This window comes from Lissotriton vulgaris, chromosome 1_2 (genome assembly GCF_964263255.1).
Source record: "Lissotriton vulgaris chromosome 1_2, aLisVul1.2, whole genome shotgun sequence".
Taxonomy (NCBI): Eukaryota; Metazoa; Chordata; class Amphibia; order Caudata; family Salamandridae; genus Lissotriton; species Lissotriton vulgaris.
The window spans coordinates 200,950,026-200,973,129 of record NC_141686.1 but is presented as its reverse complement, the minus strand read 5'-3'; the positions used below and the strand labels follow the sequence as shown (position 1 = coordinate 200,973,129).

The following is a 23,104-nucleotide window of genomic DNA, read 5'->3' as shown; positions in this document are numbered from 1 at the left end:
GTTCCATTAGATACATCTTGCTCGCCTCAATATGGGTTTCCTGCAGACATATCAAGTCCAACCGCAAGGTTTTTAAATATGCAGCTACCTTCATTCTCTTATTCAAATCATTTAGACCGCACACATTAATTGATGCTATCCTACATATCATTGCATTAACAAGTGTATATACCAACTAAAACAGTCAATCTTTATCAGCCTCAAACCAATCTGTATATCTCCTCTACCTCCCACCAACATACCAATGTGCAAAATCATAATTAACCAACTGTTATTCTCCCCCCCCACACCCCCCTCCCTTGCCGCCCCTGCTCTACTCACCCCTCCCCATCCCCCCCCCTTCACAGGCAAATAGGTCAGCCGACCTATGTGTGCCCGCCTTGTGTTGCGCAAATCGCTTCCCTCTCTCATCCGCCTATTTGCTTTTTCATGTCACCCACTGATCCCTTTATATCCTATATACTCCCCCGGGCACTTATGCTCCTTTTTGTTTCTTCATTTCCTCTAGAAAGATTCCTGCTTTGATTTCTGAGTTAAACATCCAGGTTTTCCCTCTGACAATTACCTTTAATCTAGCAGGGTAGAGTAAATACGCCTCAGAACCAAGAGCCTGAAATGGTGCAATCAGCTGCCTCATCTTCCACCTCCTCTCTACAGTAAAATGACAGAAGTCAGGCCTGGCGAAAAAGGTACTATTCTCAAAAGTTCTCCTACTCTCTGGCCTTGCTTTGGCTAGGATCTCTTCCCTAAGCAGAAAATTCCCAACATAGACTAGTATAGCCCTTGGCTGATTTTTTTGCCCACCTCTTCCTGCTCCCCCTACTTCTCCCCCCGAGAAGATCAAGGAGGGTGCGTGTGCCCTGCAGAAGATACGCCACCCCTGAGTGGACCTACCTAGCAGCAGATGTCTTGGGGACAGAGATCCGGGAGGGTGAGGGAAGTGCAGGTGACCAACCTCGATCCAATTGTAACGGTGGAAGTACGGCTGTTGACACCTGGAATCGAAACTGAAGGGTTACTGACATTCACTCTCCCCGTTCCCCTTTACCTAAGTCGAATCAAGGACCTGGTGCTGAATAGATTAGAGTTTCCAACCTTGGGTCATCCAGTACCAGCACAAGAAGAAACCATCCTTCGTTTAGAACTGTTGAAATATGCTATTAGAGCTGCTGGCACTAGAATCATTGTAGATACATAAAGACTTTTGAAATTCAGCCATAAAGAAAGAAGATAACCTAGCGCCGAGTGGAAAGAAGAAGAAAATTAGGGATTTCATTTAGAGGACGGAGAAGGGTTAGGGCTGTCTGTTACTGAAAATAAAAGACTTTGTCGAAAAAGAGACTTTGTTGGTTAAGAGTGTTTCACAGACTGAGAATTCAAATAATCCGAATGAAGATCTAAAAGGGATTTTCTTTTCCTCTAAAAGGGAAGAGCTACGCTGTCTGATAACATGGAGACTGGCAGTCCAAACCGAAAGGCCAAATGTATAATAGGCACACTTATAGCAGTAGTAATTTCTCTCATAATCACAGTAGTTACAGTGTCATACATAGTAGGACATGCAAGTGTAAAGGAGACAACAAATGTAAAGCCTGTAACGACTTTGAAACCTGCTCTTGTTGGAAAGAAGGAGGAGAGCAATGTAATCCGTGAAAAGGCGTTACTGGCAGATGAAGCCCGTAGGTTACATGTAGATGAGTCGCAGGGAAACTTTAGATCAAACGCATACGCCAAGTTATTGTACGAGTATATTGATGCCATGGAGTCCAAAGATTGTTATGTCTGCATGCAATTGCCTGCTTCCGTAGATGAAGGCATCAGATATCATCACCTTCCACTGACATATGGGGTAACATGTAGTTTACTGCTCAGTATATTTTATGGTCGAGAAGGGTTTGAGTACTACTTTTCAAATTATGATTCGGTACTGCCTGAAGTCCCGAATTATAAACAAATGAATTAGTGGGACTACTATAAAAAGGAAGATAGATTAGCAAAATTCTTTCTTCCTTGGGATACATTAGATACTTCATATGCACGCCGAAATAATCTGACTTGCAAAGTGTCAGAGATTGAGAAAAGGTTCACTGGACAAGTTGATGACCGTTACAGGAGGCAGAAGATTCTGAAAATGTCAGGACAATGGAAAACAGATTGGACCGAAGAGGAAAAGGCGCACAAAAAGAAGGGTAGTAATGGTCCAATAGCTTTAGATAGAACGCAGAAAGGAATGTTATGTTTGACTCGAAGCAAGACATACTATGAGAGTGTATTTGTTGGAGAAGTTAGTTGTGTTTTTTTTTTTTTTTTTTAATATTTTTATTTTTCCCCTTTTTCTTGTTAACTTGCACATTAGATTACAAAACAAAACAAAACTGAACATTTTTACATTTTACAGAGTATCACTGGTTTGACGCTTTTCAAAACAAAAACCAAAATACATTTATAACACCAAATCATATAGCAGAAGAACCTAACCTTAAATCTCCATCACTTACTATGCCATCCTCCCTTTCCATATGTTTATTGGTTCCCAAATTTTCAACCCCAATCTCCTTCCCCTCTTCCCCTTCCGAGCATATATAGCTCTCTCAAGATTATAGCTAGCTAGCAGATTTGATAGCCATACCTGTAAGTCAGGGGGTACCTTGTCCAACCATACTCTTGCAATTATTAGTCTCAGTACTGCCATTGCCACAAACATGAATTCCTTATGAACCAATCCAACTTGGTTATCTACTCCAAACAGAATCATCCTAGGCGTTAGTTTAATTCTTATATCAAGAGTGTTATTAATAAAATCTTCTATACTTTGGATTAAGGTATATAACTGAGGGCAAGTAGCAAACATATGGATAATGTCGGCAGCTGCTGCATTACACCGTGGACAAGTAACTCCAGTGGACCCTCCCCACTTAGCTAGCCTCGCTGGGGTGTAATACAGCGAGTATAGCGTCTTATAGTGTTGCGATTGCAAGGGTCCAGAGCGCAGGATGGTACATCCCAAGTTTAAAGAATCTTGAAAGCTTCCTGCATCCTCTCCCAACTTTCCGACCCACTTAGTGCTAACTTTCTCCAGATCATCCATCTTCCCTTTGGTTAGTATTGCATAGAAAGATCTAATTGTGCAATCCCCTCCTGCTTTTATCTTTTCCAAGAGTTCATTTTTATTAAACCCCTCCCTGCCGCCTTGCTTGTGCAATAAAAAACTCCGTACCTGCAGGTATTTGAAGAAGTCCTTTCTCTCAATCCCATATTTAGCACAAAGATCTATGAACTGGATTACCCCATCCCCATCTATTATATCCCCAATCTGTTCTATCCCTTTTTGCATCCATCCCAACATTGTTGAGTCACCAAAAATTTCCATCGGAAAGGAACAGTTTTTGTAAAGCCTTACATACCTATTATATCTGCCCATTCCCATTCTCTTAAGAAATGTATTCCATATTCTAGTTGCTGCCATCATGGTCTTAAACCTTGTTCTTTTATAATATCCAAATTCTACTCTATTTAACAAATTATTTTCTGCCTCCGCCCCCAATATAATGGCATACACTTCCGTAGACAATGTCCCAACCCTTGCACCACTTCCTCCACCCCCAATTATTCCCTGCATGTATTGTAATGCAGCAGCCATCTGATACATCCGAAAGTCAGGGGCTCCCCATCCCCCTCTCTCTCTGGGTAAAGTCATGTACCTATACGCTCTACGGGTCTTTCCATGTGCCCAGATAAATCTGTTCAGAGTCCTTTCTATTAAATTAAACCATTTGGCTTCGAAAATTAAAGGAATAGTGCGGAAAAAATATAAAAATTTTGGTAAAATTAACATTTTGACAACATTTGTGCATCCCATAAGGGAAAGGTGCAGGTTATTCATTCTTTCAAGGTCTTTCTTAACTTTGCCTATTAGGGGATCCAAATTTAACTCTACTACTCTTTCCAATTTTGCAGTTAGTGCTACTCCTAGATATACTGCTGAATCAACCACCCTGGTATCCACACACGGTGTATGTCTATTTTTAATAATCTGGGTCTTAGTTCTATTTAAGCTGTACCCTGATAGTTTCCCAAATTTCTGAGCCTCTAACTCTATCTCCTTTATAGCTAGAGTAGGGTTCGGAGTTAAAATTGCCACGTCATCTGCGTAGGCTAAGGACTTCACCACATTTTCATTTCTTTTCATTGGAGGTATCCTTGCATTCTCCTCCAACCTACGTAGCAGGGGTTCCAGATATAGTGCGAACAATAGGGGAGAGGAAGGGCATCCCTGTCTGGTCCCCCTAGCTATTTTTACTACATCTGAAAGCCCCCCATTCACCCTTATCCTCGCTGCCGGATTCTTATACAGTACCTGGATCGCTTTTATAAAGGATTCACCCAACCCACACCATCTCATTACACACCAAAGGTATTTCCAGTCCACCCTATCGAATGCCTTCTCGGCATCGAGAAAAAGTGCTGCTACAGGATCTCCTAGTATTTCTGCGTGGTCGAATACTGTAATTACAGTTCTTACATGTTGCGTAGTCCCTTTCCCAGGTATGAAGCCATGCTGGATAGGGGTCACTAACTGCTCAATCACTCCTGCAAGTCTCTTCGCTAGAATCTTAGAATATATCTTAATATCCGAGTTCATTAATGTTATTGGCCTGTATGATCCTGGCGTTTCTGGTGGCTTTCCTTTTTTTAAAATTACTATTATATTAGCCCCCCCCCCATGACTCTGGGCTAGTGTCTCCTACCTGTGCTTGTTGCATAATTATACACATGTCTGCTAATAGTTCGTTTTTGAAAGTCTGATAAAATTCTAACGGAATTTGGTCTGGCCCTGTTGCTTTACCTTTCGGCAAGCTGTCCAGAGCTTCCTCCACCTCTCCTAACAATATTGGACTGTCCAATATTTCTTTATCCTCTTCTGAGATCGCCGAAGGGGATATGTTATCTAAATACTCCTCAATCTCCCCCAAGTTTGGTACCTCTTCTGGAGTATATAAATCTGCGTAGAACTTCCTAAATACCTCTCTTACTGCATCTGTCTCCATAACCAAATTTCCCTGTATATCCCGTATCTCCTTTACTCCTGCTTCGGCTGCTCTCTGCCTAGTTCTAACTGCCAGCACCCGCCCTACCTTTTCACTAAGCTCATATGTCTTTTCTTTGTTGGACAGAAACTTATCTACCGCCTGCCTAGCCAGACCTTCCACTGCCTCTGCCTTTAATGCTATTATTTTAAACAGACAATCCTCCAGAGGACTATTATTCCTTATTAACCTACTTAGATTCTCCTCCTCCCTTAGTAATTTGTGCTCTACCAGCTCTCTCCTTACCCTTTCTCTTTTTTGTCTACCCAACACAAAGCTCAATGTTTCACCCCTTATTCCTGCTTTAAATGTATCCCAGACTACTCCTACACCTGCCGTCCCCCTATTAATATCCCAAAACCCTTTAATGCATTTTGACATGTGCTCCTTATATGCAAGATCCCTTAAAAGTCCCCTCTCAAACGTCCATTGTGCAGGCGATCTTTGTGAGCAATTATTTTCAATGGTAAGTATTACTGGGCTGTGATCTGAGACCACCCTTGGGAGTTTCTCAATCTGTGCCCCCGATAACAAGCTACTAGTTATAAGAAAATAATCCAGCCTAACCAATATTTTATGAGGGGCCGAGAAAAAGGTACTTCCATCAAGATGTGGATGTAATTTTATCCAAGGATCAATCAAAGAGTTATTCCTAACCATGTCCGCCAGTGCCCTGAACACCTTCCTTTTCCTCCCTCTATAAATTGCATCTATCTGTGTAAATGAGCTCTCTAGATCATGTAAATTGAGATCACCACAACAGATTATGGGTTCAGGCCACTGCGCCAGCTCTGCATCAAGAAACTGAAATACCTCAGGATCATCTTCAGTGGATCCGTAGATGGTGGCTAATGATATTTTCTGTCCCCGAAAGGAAATTTCCGCTATAGCCCACCTTCCCCATTTATCCTCCTTCTTTTTCCCCACTACCATATCCCTGTGTTTGCCCAAAATTGCCACTCCTCTAGTCCTAGTTTCTTGTTTAGAACTGGCCAATACCCTGAACCCAAGTTGTTCCATTAGATACATCTTGCTCGCCTCAATATGGGTTTCCTGCAGACATATCAAGTCCAACCGCAAGGTTTTTAAATATGCAGCTACCTTCATTCTCTTATTCAAATCATTTAGACCGCACACATTAATTGATGCTATCCTACATATCATTGCATTAACAAGTGTATATACCAACTAAAACAGTCAATCTTTATCAGCCTCAAACCAATCTGTATATCTCCTCTACCTCCCACCAACATACCAATGTGCAAAATCATAATTAACCAACTGTTATTCTCCCCCCCCACACCCCCCTCCCTTGCCGCCCCTGCTCTACTCACCCCTCCCCATCCCCCCCCCTTCACAGGCAAATAGGTCAGCCGACCTATGTGTGCCCGCCTTGTGTTGCGCAAATCGCTTCCCTCTCTCATCCGCCTATTTGCTTTTTCATGTCACCCACTGATCCCTTTATATCCTATATACTCCCCCGGGCACTTATGCTCCTTTTTGTTTCTTCATTTCCTCTAGAAAGATTCCTGCTTTGATTTCTGAGTTAAACATCCAGGTTTTCCCTCTGACAATTACCTTTAATCTAGCAGGGTAGAGTAAATACGCCTCAGAACCAAGAGCCTGAAATGGTGCAATCAGCTGCCTCATCTTCCACCTCCTCTCTACAGTAAAATGACAGAAGTCAGGCCTGGCGAAAAAGGTACTATTCTCAAAAGTTCTCCTACTCTCTGGCCTTGCTTTGGCTAGGATCTCTTCCCTAAGCAGAAAATTCCCAACATAGACTAGTATAGCCCTTGGCTGATTTTTTTGCCCACCTCTTCCTGCTCCCCCTACTTCTCCCCCCGAGAAGATCAAGGAGGGTGCGTGTGCCCTGCAGAAGATACGCCACCCCTGAGTGGACCTACCTAGCAGCAGATGTCTTGGGGACAGAGATCCGGGAGGGTGAGGGAAGTGCAGGTGACCAACCTCGATCCAATTGTAACGGTGGAAGTACGGCTGTTGACACCTGGAATCGAAACTGAAGGGTTACTGACATTCACTCTCCCCGTTCCCCTTTACCTAAGTCGAATCAAGGACCTGGTGCTGAATAGATTAGAGTTTCCAACCTTGGGTCATCCAGTACCAGCACAAGAAGAAACCATCCTTCGTTTAGAACTGTTGAAATATGCTATTAGAGCTGCTGGCACTAGAATCATTGTAGATACATAAAGACTTTTGAAATTCAGCCATAAAGAAAGAAGATAACCTAGCGCCGAGTGGAAAGAAGAAGAAAATTAGGGATTTCATTTAGAGGACGGAGAAGGGTTAGGGCTGTCTGTTACTGAAAATAAAAGACTTTGTCGAAAAAGAGACTTTGTTGGTTAAGAGTGTTTCACAGACTGAGAATTCAAATAATCCGAATGAAGATCTAAAAGGGATTTTCTTTTCCTCTAAAAGGGAAGAGCTACGCTGTCTGATAACATGGAGACTGGCAGTCCAAACCGAAAGGCCAAATGTATAATAGGCACACTTATAGCAGTAGTAATTTCTCTCATAATCACAGTAGTTACAGTGTCATACATAGTAGGACATGCAAGTGTAAAGGAGACAACAAATGTAAAGCCTGTAACGACTTTGAAACCTGCTCTTGTTGGAAAGAAGGAGGAGAGCAATGTAATCCGTGAAAAGGCGTTACTGGCAGATGAAGCCCGTAGGTTACATGTAGATGAGTCGCAGGGAAACTTTAGATCAAACGCATACGCCAAGTTATTGTACGAGTATATTGATGCCATGGAGTCCAAAGATTGTTATGTCTGCATGCAATTGCCTGCTTCCGTAGATGAAGGCATCAGATATCATCACCTTCCACTGACATATGGGGTAACATGTAGTTTACTGCTCAGTATATTTTATGGTCGAGAAGGGTTTGAGTACTACTTTTCAAATTATGATTCGGTACTGCCTGAAGTCCCGAATTATAAACAAATGAATTAGTGGGACTACTATAAAAAGGAAGATAGATTAGCAAAATTCTTTCTTCCTTGGGATACATTAGATACTTCATATGCACGCCGAAATAATCTGACTTGCAAAGTGTCAGAGATTGAGAAAAGGTTCACTGGACAAGTTGATGACCGTTACAGGAGGCAGAAGATTCTGAAAATGTCAGGACAATGGAAAACAGATTGGACCGAAGAGGAAAAGGCGCACAAAAAGAAGGGTAGTAATGGTCCAATAGCTTTAGATAGAACGCAGAAAGGAATGTTATGTTTGACTCGAAGCAAGACATACTATGAGAGTGTATTTGTAGGAGAAGTTAGTTGTGAACATGCTTTCCGGTTAGAATATTATACGAAAGATTTCATGAAAGGGATGCAAGTGATTCCTAATGTATATTTTGTATGTGGAAGAAATGCCTATGTAAAATTGCCTGACAATTGGTATGGTACATGTTATTTGGCAATTGTCTTCCCCAAAATATATCATGCAAAGGATTTAGAGATCATAGAGGGAAAGGCTTCGACAAGAGGGAAAAGGAATGTAGGAGATGCTGAGGTAGTTGGAGACGTATTTGGAGCCATGTTTCCTCTTCTAGGTTTGATACTTAATGATGTTAAGATCAGGAGATTAGCTACCGTCGTAGATAGATTGTCTGCCAGTACTGCAAGGTCATTGATGCTAGTAGAAGGGGAGATGCAATCGATTAGGGCAATGGTTCTTCAAAACCGTCTTGCTTTAGATGTCCTGTTAGCAAAAGAGGGCGGAGTCTGCAAGGCTTTGAAGGTTCAGGAATGTTGCACTTACATTCCAGACAATTCAAAACCACTTGAGAAGGTTATACAAAATATTACTAAGATACATCAAGAAATCGAAGATTTGACAAAGATAAATGTTTGGGAAAAAGTAGGTCATGGAATGGGTAAAGTTGGAGGTTGGTTTGCCAATCTCGGTAAAAGTGTTGTTTGGTTCATCCTGAAGCCTATCTTCATAATATTGATTTGCGTAATCGTATTGTGGGGTTTAGTGAGACTGTACAAATGGTATAGATCAAACCGGTTGCAAAGATCCATGAGAGAGCAAGAAAGGAGATTAGCTGCTTTACAAGATCATCAATACCGAAGTCTGAGAGCTCTCGAGACGATAAAAAGAGGGAGCCTTGCAACCAGTTCTGTGTAAATTATTCAAATTGAAGTGTTAGTGATGACCCCTAGAGGTCATCAAAGAGGGGAACTGAGAGAGCGCAATTTGAATAAAAATCATGTCTGCATCATATTCACAAGCTTGTAGCGTAAAGTTAGCCTATGTCACTTAAAGAAATAAGAATATGTATCTGTATTTACTCTAGAGTGTTTATTAGAAGTAGAAAGGCCTGTATACATGATGGGCCAATGTAGAAATGTGTGAAAATGCTTAGAAACAGTTGAATGTGTTGAACAGAGTTCATGTATGCAGATACCACACGAAGAAAGAGATGAAATGTAAAATGAAGAAACGTGCAGACCATATAGCACTGTGTAAGAACGAAAGGGAATCATTGTATCTCTCATGCAACATGGATTCGATATTATTAATGATTTGCTTATTTTATATATGTGTGTGTTCAAATCTATATCCTATAGAAGAGTTTTGAATAATTATAGAGTGGTGTGTTCATATGTTATTCTAAGCTAACGAAGTAAGAGTTCACAAAGTGTAGTCCACTGCATATAATTTAGTGGGCTGGGAGAGACAGGGGAGAGCTTTGATCTGCACGTGCGAGCCAAGAGTCAAAAGTCTCGTTAAATTAAATTGCCAATGCTGGTCGAAGTTTTATGGCCTAGTGAGATAAGGGACGCTTGGAATTTGGGGCCCTGTTTCGAAGTGTCTGTTTCCAGGTGCGAGGGGGGTACCAATCACAAATGCAATGAATAGAGCTCTGTTTGAGGAGATAGGCTCTGGTCCGGAGGAGTCGACCGGAATGTCATGGGGGTACCAGCACGATGGAGACGGCGCCTGGGAAGCAAGGTCAACTTAACAGACGATTCAAAGAAACGAAACTATGGAAAAAACCAGAAGCAGGACCACGTGAAATGTGTACGTGGTGGGCGTCTCAAAGGGGCGTTCCACCCATACTGTGATTTTGTATTAGGGACAGCACCCCGGGGAGAAGGCAGAGCAGTTGGCCTGAGGACTCTTAGAGAGCGGATGGGTAGGCAGAAAGGGTACTGCTACGCGACATAGGTTTCCATCTTAGATTAAGAGAGTTTGAACTTCTTCGGGAGTCAAACGGCTGACACCTTTTTAGGTAAAGATTCGCTAAGTAGGGATGTCATCTAGCATAGAGTAGGGACAGTTTAACCTGTTTCATTTCTTTTCTGTAAATGACGCTTCAGATCCACCTTGTGTCAATGATATTCAACTTATTGATCTTCGAATTAGTTTTCATTGTTTTCTTCTGAAGATTGAGATTTTTGAGGGAATTCATGTTCCTTCTTGTACCTGTATACCTGTTGAACCTTATACTGAGGTGCTTGTACTTGCAACTAATTTTGGTTTTATAATAAACCTTTAAACTTTTACCGTTGTAGGTGGTTCTTTAGAGTTGCGTCAGTCTATGGGGTTGATTTAACCTATGTGGGTTTGCCTTTTACTCAATGACAGTCAATAACCGATCCAAAAAGGGATTTAATGAGATAGGTATCTAGGTGATCAGATAAGAGATCAAAATCTCATTTCCCGCAGTACTTACTAGCAACATCTTCATGAAATTTCTAGCGGATAAACTGTCACCGCACCCTCCTTACTTCCGTGTCTGGTTCTCCGTCATACAGTCAATCCACTTCCACTGTCTGTGAAATGTCCTCACTCTCCATCTAGTGTCATATTAAACCAAGGGAATCCATAATGGTTCCCACCGCCTTCAGTGCTTAGACTCAAACACACCGTCCTCCTACCAAACACATGCCACATGCTCTCTCTACATGCACTAAACATGCACAAGGGATGCTCGTGCCGGCTTCTGGGTCTCACATAATACCAGAACTTTACACGAAAGAGGACAGTGCATCACACTAGCTATGAAACAGGGCAAAAGGTTTTATTCAGAGAAAAAGTCTGGTCACACTATGGAATAATAAAAAATTATATGCAGCCACTAATGCCTTGCCTGATATTCCTTTTACAGGGATAGTACTCCACGGTTTCCTGATAGGGCATTCTTGTATTAAAACTCCTGCTATGTCCCTGTATATACATTCAGTCACTGCTAGGCCTGGGCTATAAATTCCGTTCAACTCCTGGAATATGCAGAATTTGGGCAATTTCGCGTTCCGCAGAGAACGTGGAATTGCCAAAAATTCCACGATAAGCGACTTCGCAGAATTTTTGGCTTGTTCGCAATTTCAAAATGCATGTTCGCAAGATATTTCTCCCCGAGCACGCAAACAGCGTTCGCAAATAGGAAAAAAGCATTGCGAATGGGCAGAACAAGCAATTCCGCATATTTTTTGAACTTTTGCAAGATTGCAGAAATTTTTTTACCATTTCGGCCGAGCTTTGCATAGCGCAACTACGCAAATTCTGCCCACCTAGTCACTGCTATATACTGCCAACCCTGAGCTGGTCAGCTGTGCTTTGGGAGGCAGCAGTTTAGCAGGAGACAGAGCATTCACCAGTCCAGAACCTAATATAGCACTATCTCACATGCAAATAATGCTATTTCTTTCTACAGTTCTGCATCCCTAGATTGCATAATTTCTCAAAAAGATACCTCTATATTCCTAAAACCCTGCATTAAAAATGTACCCCGTCTTAAAACGTTTAAATTTGGCAGCTCCTTGTTACGGTCTAATGACCCTCTCCTTTGCGTGATCATTTGCATGCCTCCTTTCTTGGAGTAACCCTTGGAATTGCAGCACATTTGCAGCACATTTGCGATTGCGATTCTCTAATGCCCATAGGAATGAATGGGAAAGCCATTCCTTATTTGCGATTTGCAGTTAGCGAATCGCAAATAATGAATCAGTAGGAATCGCAAATAACTTTGCGATTCCTACATGCATCCCGTTTTGCGAGTCTTTAATAGCAATTCCTTAAAATTCGCTATTAAGGACCCGCAAATCATAACTTTGATGCATCTGGGGGTATGTCATGTGCATGCTTAACCTCTATTACTGTATTTCTCCAATATTCCCAACCTCTTCTCTGAAACCATATCACTGAAGTGGAACAATACCTAATTTGTTAATCCCACCCATCATTTGTTTGAACTCATGTAGCCCCCCCACTAATGACCACACCGAACCCCTATCACAAAGAAACTGGAGCAAAAGTATGGAATGGTTCCCTTGAGAGCACAAGAGTAATGCCAATCACTCACCATTGGGTGAAGGACTGTGTCCTGCTACATCCTACAAACAGAGGATCCACTGACATGATAGAAGGACAAGACCAAACCGAAGTTTATTGTACTTATAGTGACCCTCCTCAACACTCAATCCAGCTGTTCAAAAGCAGGTGGTCGACATGGCTCGCTAGAGGACTCTTGGCTCTCCTTTTGTTATCTTGGCCAAACTTAAAGATCGTAGCAACACATCTACCAGGTGATAAAGAGTAAACGATTCAAATGAAATCAGATGTGTACTTGATAAACTTATACTAAGTAACAGCCAGTAAAATGGCTCCTTCTTTGGCTTCCAGCAGTGCCTGCTCATCTGGACTGCCAGTTTCAAAAGGTGTGTTTGTGGGCATTCTCCGGGGGTGGCGGGTCAGCAGTAGGTAGTGCCAAACAACTTAGTCGATGAGGATCACTCTTGTAATAAAATTATGTTTGAGCTAATGCTCAGAACATCTTTTCACCATTCCTGATTCCCCTACCAAAGAATTGCCATCAACCCAAATGAATGAGCTGTGCATAGAAGTGGTCAATGTTAGGAGCTGTAAATATTGTAAGCACATTTACTCAGAGACATTGGCATCTGAAATATGTATGCAATGATGGCAACTTTCAGTTTTTTTTCCTACATTTATTTTAAACTCAAATTTCAGTGCAAACAGACATTCACACACTTTGCCTCACTCATTCACTGTTCTTGAATTCTGAAGACAAAGATCACTGCCTTTCTTCAGGATGACCTTCCAGCACAAAAAGAACAACAAATACCTTTTCTCTGGAGAGTGGTTGAATGAGATGCATCCCAGCATGACTGAGAAGCATTAATGCAAACTACTACTCCATCTTGTTAATAAATAATGAGCAGACTGATGGAGTTCATGGATCCACTGTTAGCTGCCAAACTGAGCCCCGAGGGGCGCCCACACTGGAGCGCCTTATTCTTCTGTCAATGCAGCTGATATGGCAGTCTGTCCTCTTGCATACTACAACAGGCAATCTTAACATCTGTTTCCTGGTCAAACAATAGAGGCATCCTTTCTGGGACCCCATAGAACTTCCAAGCACTCTGCTAGGTTATTATCATCCCCAGAGAGGATATAAAACATGTCCTATCATCTGTAAATTTTGGCCACCAACCTGGCAGGACTTAAACCTCTGAGCTTGGAACCTAGTGGCACAGCCCAGTGTGCTACCAAGACTAAGTGTGCAACAACAATATTAAAAACATAATAATCCAGGGCCATGATTGGGGTTTATTCCTCCCCACTTCAAAACCTCAGAAATTTTACAGTAAGAGTCACCAGGCAGCAGCCATTTCAACTTAGCTATGACACACATCAAGATACCCAAAGCATAATGGCGCCATCAACTTCTCCAGGAACGACAGGGTACAGTATCTTGGAAGAGCACCCTAATGATAAGAGGTTCAGGCAGGAGGCTTCACTAGGGTTAGCAGTTAAATTCTGATTGTATCATAACACTCAGAGAGTCCAAGAGAGTGAGATTGATGGACACAAATCATCGTTGAGAAACACAATGGAGCAATCTGTAGTGTGGTGAATGGCGATCTACAAATCAAAAAAGTATCCCACCCAATGGAAACAATTTATTACATATAGGCACAGTTTCTAACATGACTGGGAGCAATTCCTTTTTGTATGGTAACCCTCACACACTCTAGTAGTGTCATGCTTCATCATCGGGTTCACCCTTGCTCTTAAAGGACAGGGTGGGCTCGACCGTATTCCAGTGGGCACTTTTGAGAAAATGCCAGGGGGGTTAAAGATTAAACATCCTCCAGATACTCCAGGCATCCCTTTAATATGGAGTAATGGCTATTATTATAATACATAATAGGGTGTCCGAAGGATACAATGGTCTATGACCCTACAATCATTGCCAACATGTTTCAGCCAGTGAATGGCCCTTTGGGTCCACGGCTTTCATCAGGGCAAACCACAGCGACAAATCCCTCCCTGGATATAGTTTAAACAATAATTGAGGAACAGAAAGCTGTTGCACCAACTACGCCTAGTGGGTATACTTATCCTCAGTGTAGGCGTTCAATCATTGGTTCATCCAAACCGCCGGGAGTTGCAGAACCGAGTAGGTGCTGTTGCCGGGCCAGGATCCTTGATGACTGTTTGACTATAGGACTGCCCCTCTCTGCACTCGTTGAGACGTGTGGGGTCTGCCCAAGCCAGGTTGGATGAACCAATGATTGAACGCCCACACTGAGGATAAGTATATCCACAAGGCGTAATTGGTGTAACAGCTTTCTGTTCAATGACTATTAAAGGAATACCTGGAGTAGCTGGAGAATTTTTAATCTTTAACCCCCCTGGCCTTTTCTCTAAAGTGCTCCCCGGAATACAGTTGAGCCCACCCTGGCCTTTAGGAGCCAGGGTGAACCTGATGATGAAGCATGAAACTATTAGAGTGTGTGAGGATTACCGTACACAAAGGAATTGCTCCCAGTCGGGTTAGTAACATCTGGTTTGTTTCCTGACTAGAGAACAGTGTCTATATGCAATAAATTGTTTCCATTGGGTGGAACACTTTTTTGATGTGTTGATACTTAATTGGGATTACGTATACCCTTAGTTCCTCTTCCATTAGTGTGGAAGACCCGCTCCACCCTTCAGGCCTCTGGCCGTTATTTTGTACAGGAATGGAAATCTACACCAGGTCTGTTGCTAAACTCCCCTCTCCTTCCTTAATGTCTGAGCCTTCACGCTTCCTTCTTCCTCATCCCTCTCAATGTATCATTTTATCTTGCTTGACATCACCTTTACTCCTCTCTCTTACCCTTACTGGCAGTCTGTTCAGCTGCCTTTCCTCACCTTGTCGTTGGGCGCTCTCGTGGCAACGCTGGCAGGTCGGGGAGGAGGGAGGTCGCCTCAGGTTGCAGTGTTGAGTCAGGATCTCTGCTCCCTGGAAGGAGAAAAGATGATATGTCTTTTGCTAAAATCAGGAGACTGACCAATGATACTCAAAATATGCAATATTTCATTAGCTGACTGTCAGGTCTTCTATCTCTGAATCCATGGCCCTATCAGAAAGCCCCTTTCTTGCACAGCCTGGTAATCCGCTAGCTTTAAGGGTCAAGATTACACATCGTCTATCAGTTTCACTTTCTAAAAACCAAATGTGGAATTAGCATCTGGTTGGTTCTTTATATTGCCTTGCTGTGTCCTGATCTAGTTTATACTTAAACATAGTGTTATGTCCTGTTAGAATAACCTATAGAACCCTTAAATCCTACAATGCAATAAGAACTCCTTGAGTAAGAAAGGCTGTGGGTCTGAAGCTAGAGTAGACATGCAGGTCCAGGTAACTGCAGTCAGAAAGACCCACACTGCTAAAGAGGATACACTCAGACAGAAGACACAATGGAAGCATGAGATTTATAGCACTAGCACACATACCGTTTGAAATATTGGGCAGACGGTAGGATTACAATATGGAACAGCCAGACGTGGGGGTCTATCAAAGTGTCATGACATCACAACATGCATCGGAAGGAGAAGCCTCAAGGTCATCCACAACAGAAGATGTTGACTTTAACAATTAGTCTGTAGGAGCCAAGCCGCAACCAAGAATGGCCGTTCTAGCAGGATAAATCTACTACACATTTTCAGCACTGTTGTGAGTCAAAATACTTCAAACACAACTTTGGGGACCAAGATGAAACCGTCTAGTTGTGAAGCATCAAATTTGAATTGACTGAAGGGAGGGTGTTACTTTTAACAAAAGTGCTTTATGGAACAATCAATTCCTATGGATCAGCCTACCTTGGGTGGGTCCAAAGTGAAATCATTCCCGCTTGACGGGTTTATGGTGACAATGGGCCATGTAGTGCAAAACCCCTTGGATGAATACATTCCACTGATGTTTGATCAAACAATAGTGGAGATGGGCAAGCTATGGGGCATATTTCCAAGCCTGGCGATATTAGATTATCGCCGCTTTAGCGGCCGTTTTTGTCCGCTACGCGGCGATAATTACATCGCCTGATTAGCAAGCTGTCGCTAACTGATGTTAGCGACAGCTTTGAGGCGATAGCGAGCAGTTTGGGGCCCGCTTTGCATGTCAGCGATATTTATCGCTAATGACATGCAAAGTGGGCGTACCCAAACTGTTAGCGACTGAAAACAGTCACTAACATCGTTATCACCTATTAGCAAGGCAGGCGTAGCAATGGAAATATTTGCTCTAAGCGCGAATATCTCCAAAAACTAACGCCTGCTCAGACCAGTTCTTAGCCATTATGTCCAATGGAAGGTGGATATAATGGCTAAGACCCTGTTAGCGATAATGCATGAATATTCCTGTATTCTCAGCGATATTCACGGATTTTGACACTATCGCCGGGAATTTTATCGCTTTTGAGATAAACGTTGCTAATAGCACGTTATCTCAGCGATAAAATCTAGCGATGCTTGGCGATAGAAAAATTGTCGCTAAGCCTATTTAGCGATAACTATTGCTAGTTGTTGGTAATATGCCCCTCTGTTCTTAGTCTAGGCTGCCTACTGGAAGAGGGAACTCACATCAACATTAAAGACACATCCCAATCACAAATAAAATATAACACATTAGACAGAGATGGGCCACCTAGATACACCACCCACATGCATAATATAAAGCAAACTCATGGATATTTACACTGTATTGTAGGCCACCACATAACTGCTGGAAACAACTCAAAAGATATACTACTTAGAAACACATAATACCTATTAAAGTGTACGCCCACTCCATTCACCTTAGCGTACTAACCACATTTTAAGAAACACTTAACTGGAAGCCTATATAGAAAGCTATCTTACTCATCAAGTGAGAGATAAACACTAAGGCGATACCCATATAGAAAACACAATAGAACACACAAGAGCTAACATGACAAACACCTCTAACACAGCCCAGCCTTTCCACGCAAAGAATAGATGCCTGACAATATTACTGACCTAATAGAATCAAAAACAAAATATTAAGCCGTCCAGCCGCACCTCTCCCACACCCAAAGCATGCATTCAGAGTTTAAAAAAGAGCCATTGCCGCCAATCAACAGACAAAATTGTAATGGAACTCTATGTTCAAAGTTCACATCACACAATGGACCAGTACAGTTTTAGGGATTTACCAGAACACAGCTCCACAGCACCAGTTTACACCCTGCCTCACTAACTGGCATTACCCACGCAAATAAGTACCACAAGATCACAGATACTCCCAGTCTCCTACGGGGTACACAAGGCTCCATCCTCTCTTCCTTCATCTTTAACCTCTAAAGGAACAGCTCATATCCATTCTTGCCAAATGCAGCATCAAGGACCATCAATACACAGAACATATCCAACTCTACCAAGTAAATACTTTAATTCTTCTTTGAATTCATCCTATCTTGGATGTCAAGTAACTTCCTAAAGCTAAAACTCACAAATCCTGAATTCCCCTGTTTACCAACAACACTAAACAACTGCACATTGAAACCTGGGTCTCCAGCTCAAACCTTCCAGGTGTTAGCACCCCCGACCCAGCTAACAGACAATGCAAGATCACTGGGATTCACACTGACAACAGACCTCTCATTCAAGGAACACGTCACCAGGAAGACCAAAACAGCTTGGTTTCAACTACTGCTCTTATGAAAGCCTTTTTCTGGAAGGCAATGGCAGAAGAACTGCAGGAGCCGTAATCCTCTACAATATAGACAATGTCAATGTCCTGTTCAGTGGTCTCCATGATATCCCCTCATCCCCCAGAGGGTGTCTTACACACCTCGGCGTAGCTTATCAAGTGATTGAAAAACCTCTACTGCACCACCGCCAAGTCTAAAGTCCTACACTTCCAACCCAGATCACCTTCAAGACCAGAAGCATCACTTAAAAAGCCCTTAACAATATAACCCCGGCTTAAATGGCAAACAAATTATCCACATCAGGAAGACAAAGCCAGGCCAGGCGCCTTGATCTCACCAGACGAGACAAAACAATGCAAGAAGGAAAAAAAACAAAAAAGGCAAGCCTTCCCCGTTCATAATCGTAGGATCTGGAACAGCTCCCCAGTGACATTATAGCAGCACCAACTTTTCTACAATTCAAAAAAAAGCTGAAGACATACCTCTCCAAGGAGCACCCCCCCTGACATGGCAGTCTATCCTTGACCTTCCCCCAAATTATACATCCCAGGGTCCCTACTCCCTGTTATGCTGTTGCCCACGAGCTAGGTTTGTACTCTTCAAATTGTAACACACGCATACAAACATATATATAACACAACACCAACACAATTCATCATACGGCTACTCAGACAATGGTTATTGAAGATTCCTAGGAATCACATGCCAAACAAACAGCAAAGCACAGCACATAATATTAGAAGATATGTGGTCTACAGATGCTATTAGTCAAACTATACAACATTTGTGTAGTGACCATGTGACTTCCACCTAATTTGCAGGTTCCCTGTGCTGTTACAGAGATGAACGTTTTCCCGGCATGGGGACATGGTGCAGAGGGGGACGTCTTGAGGGCTTGGGTGGTGAAAGTAGGAGGCGGGTACAAGTCTGATTTAAAATACTAATAACCATTCAGGTGTCAGTCCAATGGATGCCAAGTGGGGATGCAATTAGGGCATTTGAATTTTGGGACATTGTTCAACTGCTAAACTACACAAAGAATTGTGGTGTAAATAAAACAATGGAAAAAGAAAGGGAATTTGCAAGAGGGCTGAAGCTACAATGATATAAACGGTGGTGATGGTATTCCCCATTCAGACTTGTGTTTACTTCAAGAAATGTAATGGGTGTTTTTGTGAGGACTGTATGGACCTGCCAGCATACATGTTCACACCTGCTTAGAAAAGTAAAACGCGATGGATGGATAGGTTAAGATTAATCTCAGCAATGCCTGGGTTGCATGACAGTCCACCATTTCTTGCTCACTGTGTCACTGGAAGGAATCTCACACAGTCCGAAAGGGAGACACTGAATCATTTAAAAGCACTGCTGCAGGCCTGGTTGACTGAAGGGTGTCCTCTCAGTGATCATGAAGAAACCATGGCGCAAGTAGGTGAGCATACAAATAAAGTTAGCCCAGCTGCTACAGGTATGGTGGCCTCGAAAGGCAAAATATCTTATAGTCTACAAGCCTCTGCTATTAGGTCAGATGGGGCTAAACAGGATTATGGGTTTGGATAGGAGCATAATCGAAAATTGGTATGTTTGAGTTAAAGAGGAACAGATAATTGACGTTTAACCCAATGTATAACAGAACTTTCTATTGCTGTGACGTCACTTGTTGTGAAAAACATGTACGCTTCCTTTCACAGTGCACCGGAGGGATACTGTGTCTGGGCTTTGAGGCGCACACTCTGCTGGCAGAACATCCAGTTACAGCACCTTGTAATTCCATGTTCCAAGCTGGAACAGAGTGGTTCTGGCAGCGCCTGATATTTAGATGCTTCCATAACTCATTAGCTCTCGCTCTCATGCACACACTATCGCCCTCTCTTTCTCTCTCTCTCTCTCTCTCTCTCTCTCTCTCTCTCTCTCTCTCTCTCTCTCTCATGCACATACACTTCACCTCTTTCTCTCTCTTGTCCTCTCTCTCATGTACACACTCTTTATCTCCCTCTCAGTCTCTATCTCTCGCCCTCTCTCTGGGGCTGATTCACAGAACTAACTTAAGACAAAATCCTACACTTACTACTTTTGGTATTCACAGAAGTTAGGATTTTGTCTTAAGTTTGTCTTAAGTTTGGCTTAAGACAGACTTAAGACAGAATCCTAACTTAAGTCTGTCTTAAGTCTGTCTTAAGACAAAATCCTAACTTCTGTGAATTCCGAAAGTAGTAAGTTTAGGATTTTGTCTTAAGTTAGTTCTGTGAATTGGGCCCTCTGTTTCTCTCTCTCTCTCTCTCTCTCATGCACACACTCGCTCTGTCTCTCTTTCTCTCTCTCTCTCACTGTCTCGCTCAGTCTCTCTTTCTCTTTCTCTCTCTCTCTCTCTCTCTCTCACTGTCTCGCTCAGTCTCTCTCTCTCTCTCTCTCTCTCTCTCTCTCCCTCTCTCTGTCTCTCTCTCTCTCAGTCTTTCAGTCTCTCTGTATCTCTCGCTCTGTCTCTCTTTCTCTCTCTCTCTCTCTCTCTCTCTCTCTCTGTTTCTCTCTCTCTCTGTCTCTCTCTCACTCGCTCTCTCTCTCTTGCTCTGTCTCTCTTTCTCTCTCTGTCTCTCTTTCTCTTTCTCTCTCTCTCTCTCTCTCTCCCTCCCTCTCTCTGTCTCTCTCTCTCTCTGTCTCTCTCTCAGTCTCTCTGTATCTCTTGCTCTGTCTCTCTTTCTCTCTCTCTCTCTCTCTCTCTCTCTCTCTCTCTCCGTCTCTCTCTCTCTCTCTCTCTCTGTCTCTGTCTCCCTCAGTCTCTCAGTCTCTCTGTATCTCTCGCTCTGTCCCTCTCTCTCTCTCTCTCTCTCTCTCTCTCTCTCTCACTCTGTCTCTCTTTCTCTCTCTCTGTCTCTCCTTCTCTCTCTGTATCTCTCTGTCTCTCTCTGGCCCTCTCTTTCTCTCTTGCTCTGTCTCTCTTTCTGTCTCTCTCTTTCATCTTCTCTCATGCACACTCTCCAGCTCCCTCTCAGTGTTTCTCTCTCTCTCCCTCTCTCTTTCTCTGTCTCTCTCTCTTAGTATCTCTCTGTCTCTCTCTCTCCCTCGCTCTGTCTCTCTTTCTCTCTCTCTGTCTCTCTTTCGTCTTCTCTCATGCACACTCTCTTTCTCACTCTCGGTCTCTCTCCCTCACACACACACTCTAACTCTCTTTCTTTCTTTTTCTCTCTCTCTCTCCGTCTCTCTCTCTCTCTCTCTCTGTCTCTGTCTCCCTCAGTCTCTCAGTCTCTCTGTATCTCTCGCTCTGTCCCTCTCTCTCTCTCTCTCTCTCTCTCTGTCTCTCTCTCTCACTCTGTCTCTCTTTCTCTCTCTCTGTCTCTCCCTCTCTCTCTCTTTCGTCTTCTCTCATGCACACTCTCTTTCTCACTCTCGGTCTCTCTCCCTCACACACACACTCTAACTCTCTCTCTTTCTTTCTTTCTCTCTCTCTCTGACGGACTTGCTCTCTCTTTAACGTGGAGCTCTCTGAAATCTTGCTGTTAGGTTATTTTATTGCTGAACATACTCTGTATTCCCTTATGTTCCAATTGGCCATAGCCTGCATCATAGGATTACTAAAATGGCGGCGGAAATGCAGGTTTGAGACCTATACTTCCTTAAATTCAATCATTGAGCAAAAGGCAAAATCTGTGAATTCTCCTCAGTATGAAAAGGCACAACAGAACTTTGCCCAGTGGAAAACAGTTCCTCCACCTTTCAGTTCTTTCAAATCATGAAGCTAACAATGTTGGAAATTTGCACATCTGTTCTGCAAAATTAAGGGTCAGCGCAAACAAAAACCAAGCCGTGAAATGGCTGCCGCTTGGGAGAGCAGAGCAGAAGACGCTGTTCCACATGCGTGAACGTACCGGTGTGAGCATGAGTGATGGTCCCTGGTGAAGTTGCTGCAACCTTCTCCAGCCTCGTTGGGCTTCAAGCCCAGAACTCTGTGCCGTGTTACTGGATTAGGTATTTGGGCACCCGGCCATGGAATTGTTCAACGCAGAAGGGACGCGGCTATATGTGAAAGGCAAATAGTGCTAGTGTTACCTTGAGCGCCCTGTGTGGGTCCTCCTGGAGTTGAGAGGGAGGACCAGTGGAAGGGGCTTCCATGGATTGATGTGCATAGCAGTGAAGGACCCAGAGGGCCAGATCTTTATAACAGCTTACTGCAGAAGTGTGGCCCACATTCAATGTCAGGAACCTGGAGGCGGTCTGCACTCAACACATTTTGTTTCTTAGCCAGAATTCAACATCAGCAAGAATGTGAGTAACGTTTCATAGTGTGCTGTGTGACCGCAGGCTAGTTTTTGGATCCTGTCAGGTGTTCACATGTTCACTATGAAAACAAGTCAGCTGGATGCTGCAGCTGGATTGAAATTTGTCATCTGAAAGGATTCTGCTCTCTGCAAGACTTGAGACAAACACCTGGGTGTAAAACACGTCCGTTTATTCCCACTTGTCTTTGTTTCCTGGACCTTTATGAATTGCTCAAACACACTTTTGTACTATTGCACCTCTGATGGATATTTCTGAACAAGCATTTTTCAAAGTCGATAGTTCTAGTTCGGCTGCCAACATTTTGGCTTTGAATGGTTGGTGGCACCTAGGATAGATGCTAACTCTCAGCGCACAACCTCAGTTGAAACAGATAAGTTTCTTTAATGACTCATTCCAAATTAAATCCAAAAATTAAACCAAGTTCATCATTGAATTCTCCATGTTTAATTTCACATGTATAATTCCTCAAAATCAATGAAGTTTCATGTCATAGATGTATCCAATATCAATGAGTATGGGTGCACATCATTTCCCAATGCATTTCGGATACTAGATCCTTCATCAGGGGAATCCTAAAAACAAGATAAAGTGAACTAAGTATGATCCTCGACGGCAGAACTGTATTTATATAAGATTATCACTGTAAAAATGTCCAAGTTCCATAAAGTGCGCAAAATATAAAATAAAGTGACGTGCAAGCACCTAAGCAAAACGTGTTTGTCCGTGCTAAAGTGAAAAAATAAC

At 42.8% G+C, this 23,104-nt stretch overlaps 1 protein-coding gene across 1 annotated transcript in view; it reads right to left on the bottom strand.

Moving 5' to 3' along the window:
• LOC147734929 (matrix metalloproteinase-17-like) overlaps positions 1 to 23,104 on the bottom strand; it is a 173,475-nt gene that overhangs the window by 84,367 nt on the left and 66,004 nt on the right. Inside the window, exon 6 of the mRNA XM_086953108.1 lies at positions 15,285 to 15,375. Coding sequence (XP_086809234.1) covers positions 15,285 to 15,375 — 91 coding nt within the window. The remainder of the gene's footprint in view (positions 1 to 15,284; positions 15,376 to 23,104) is intronic.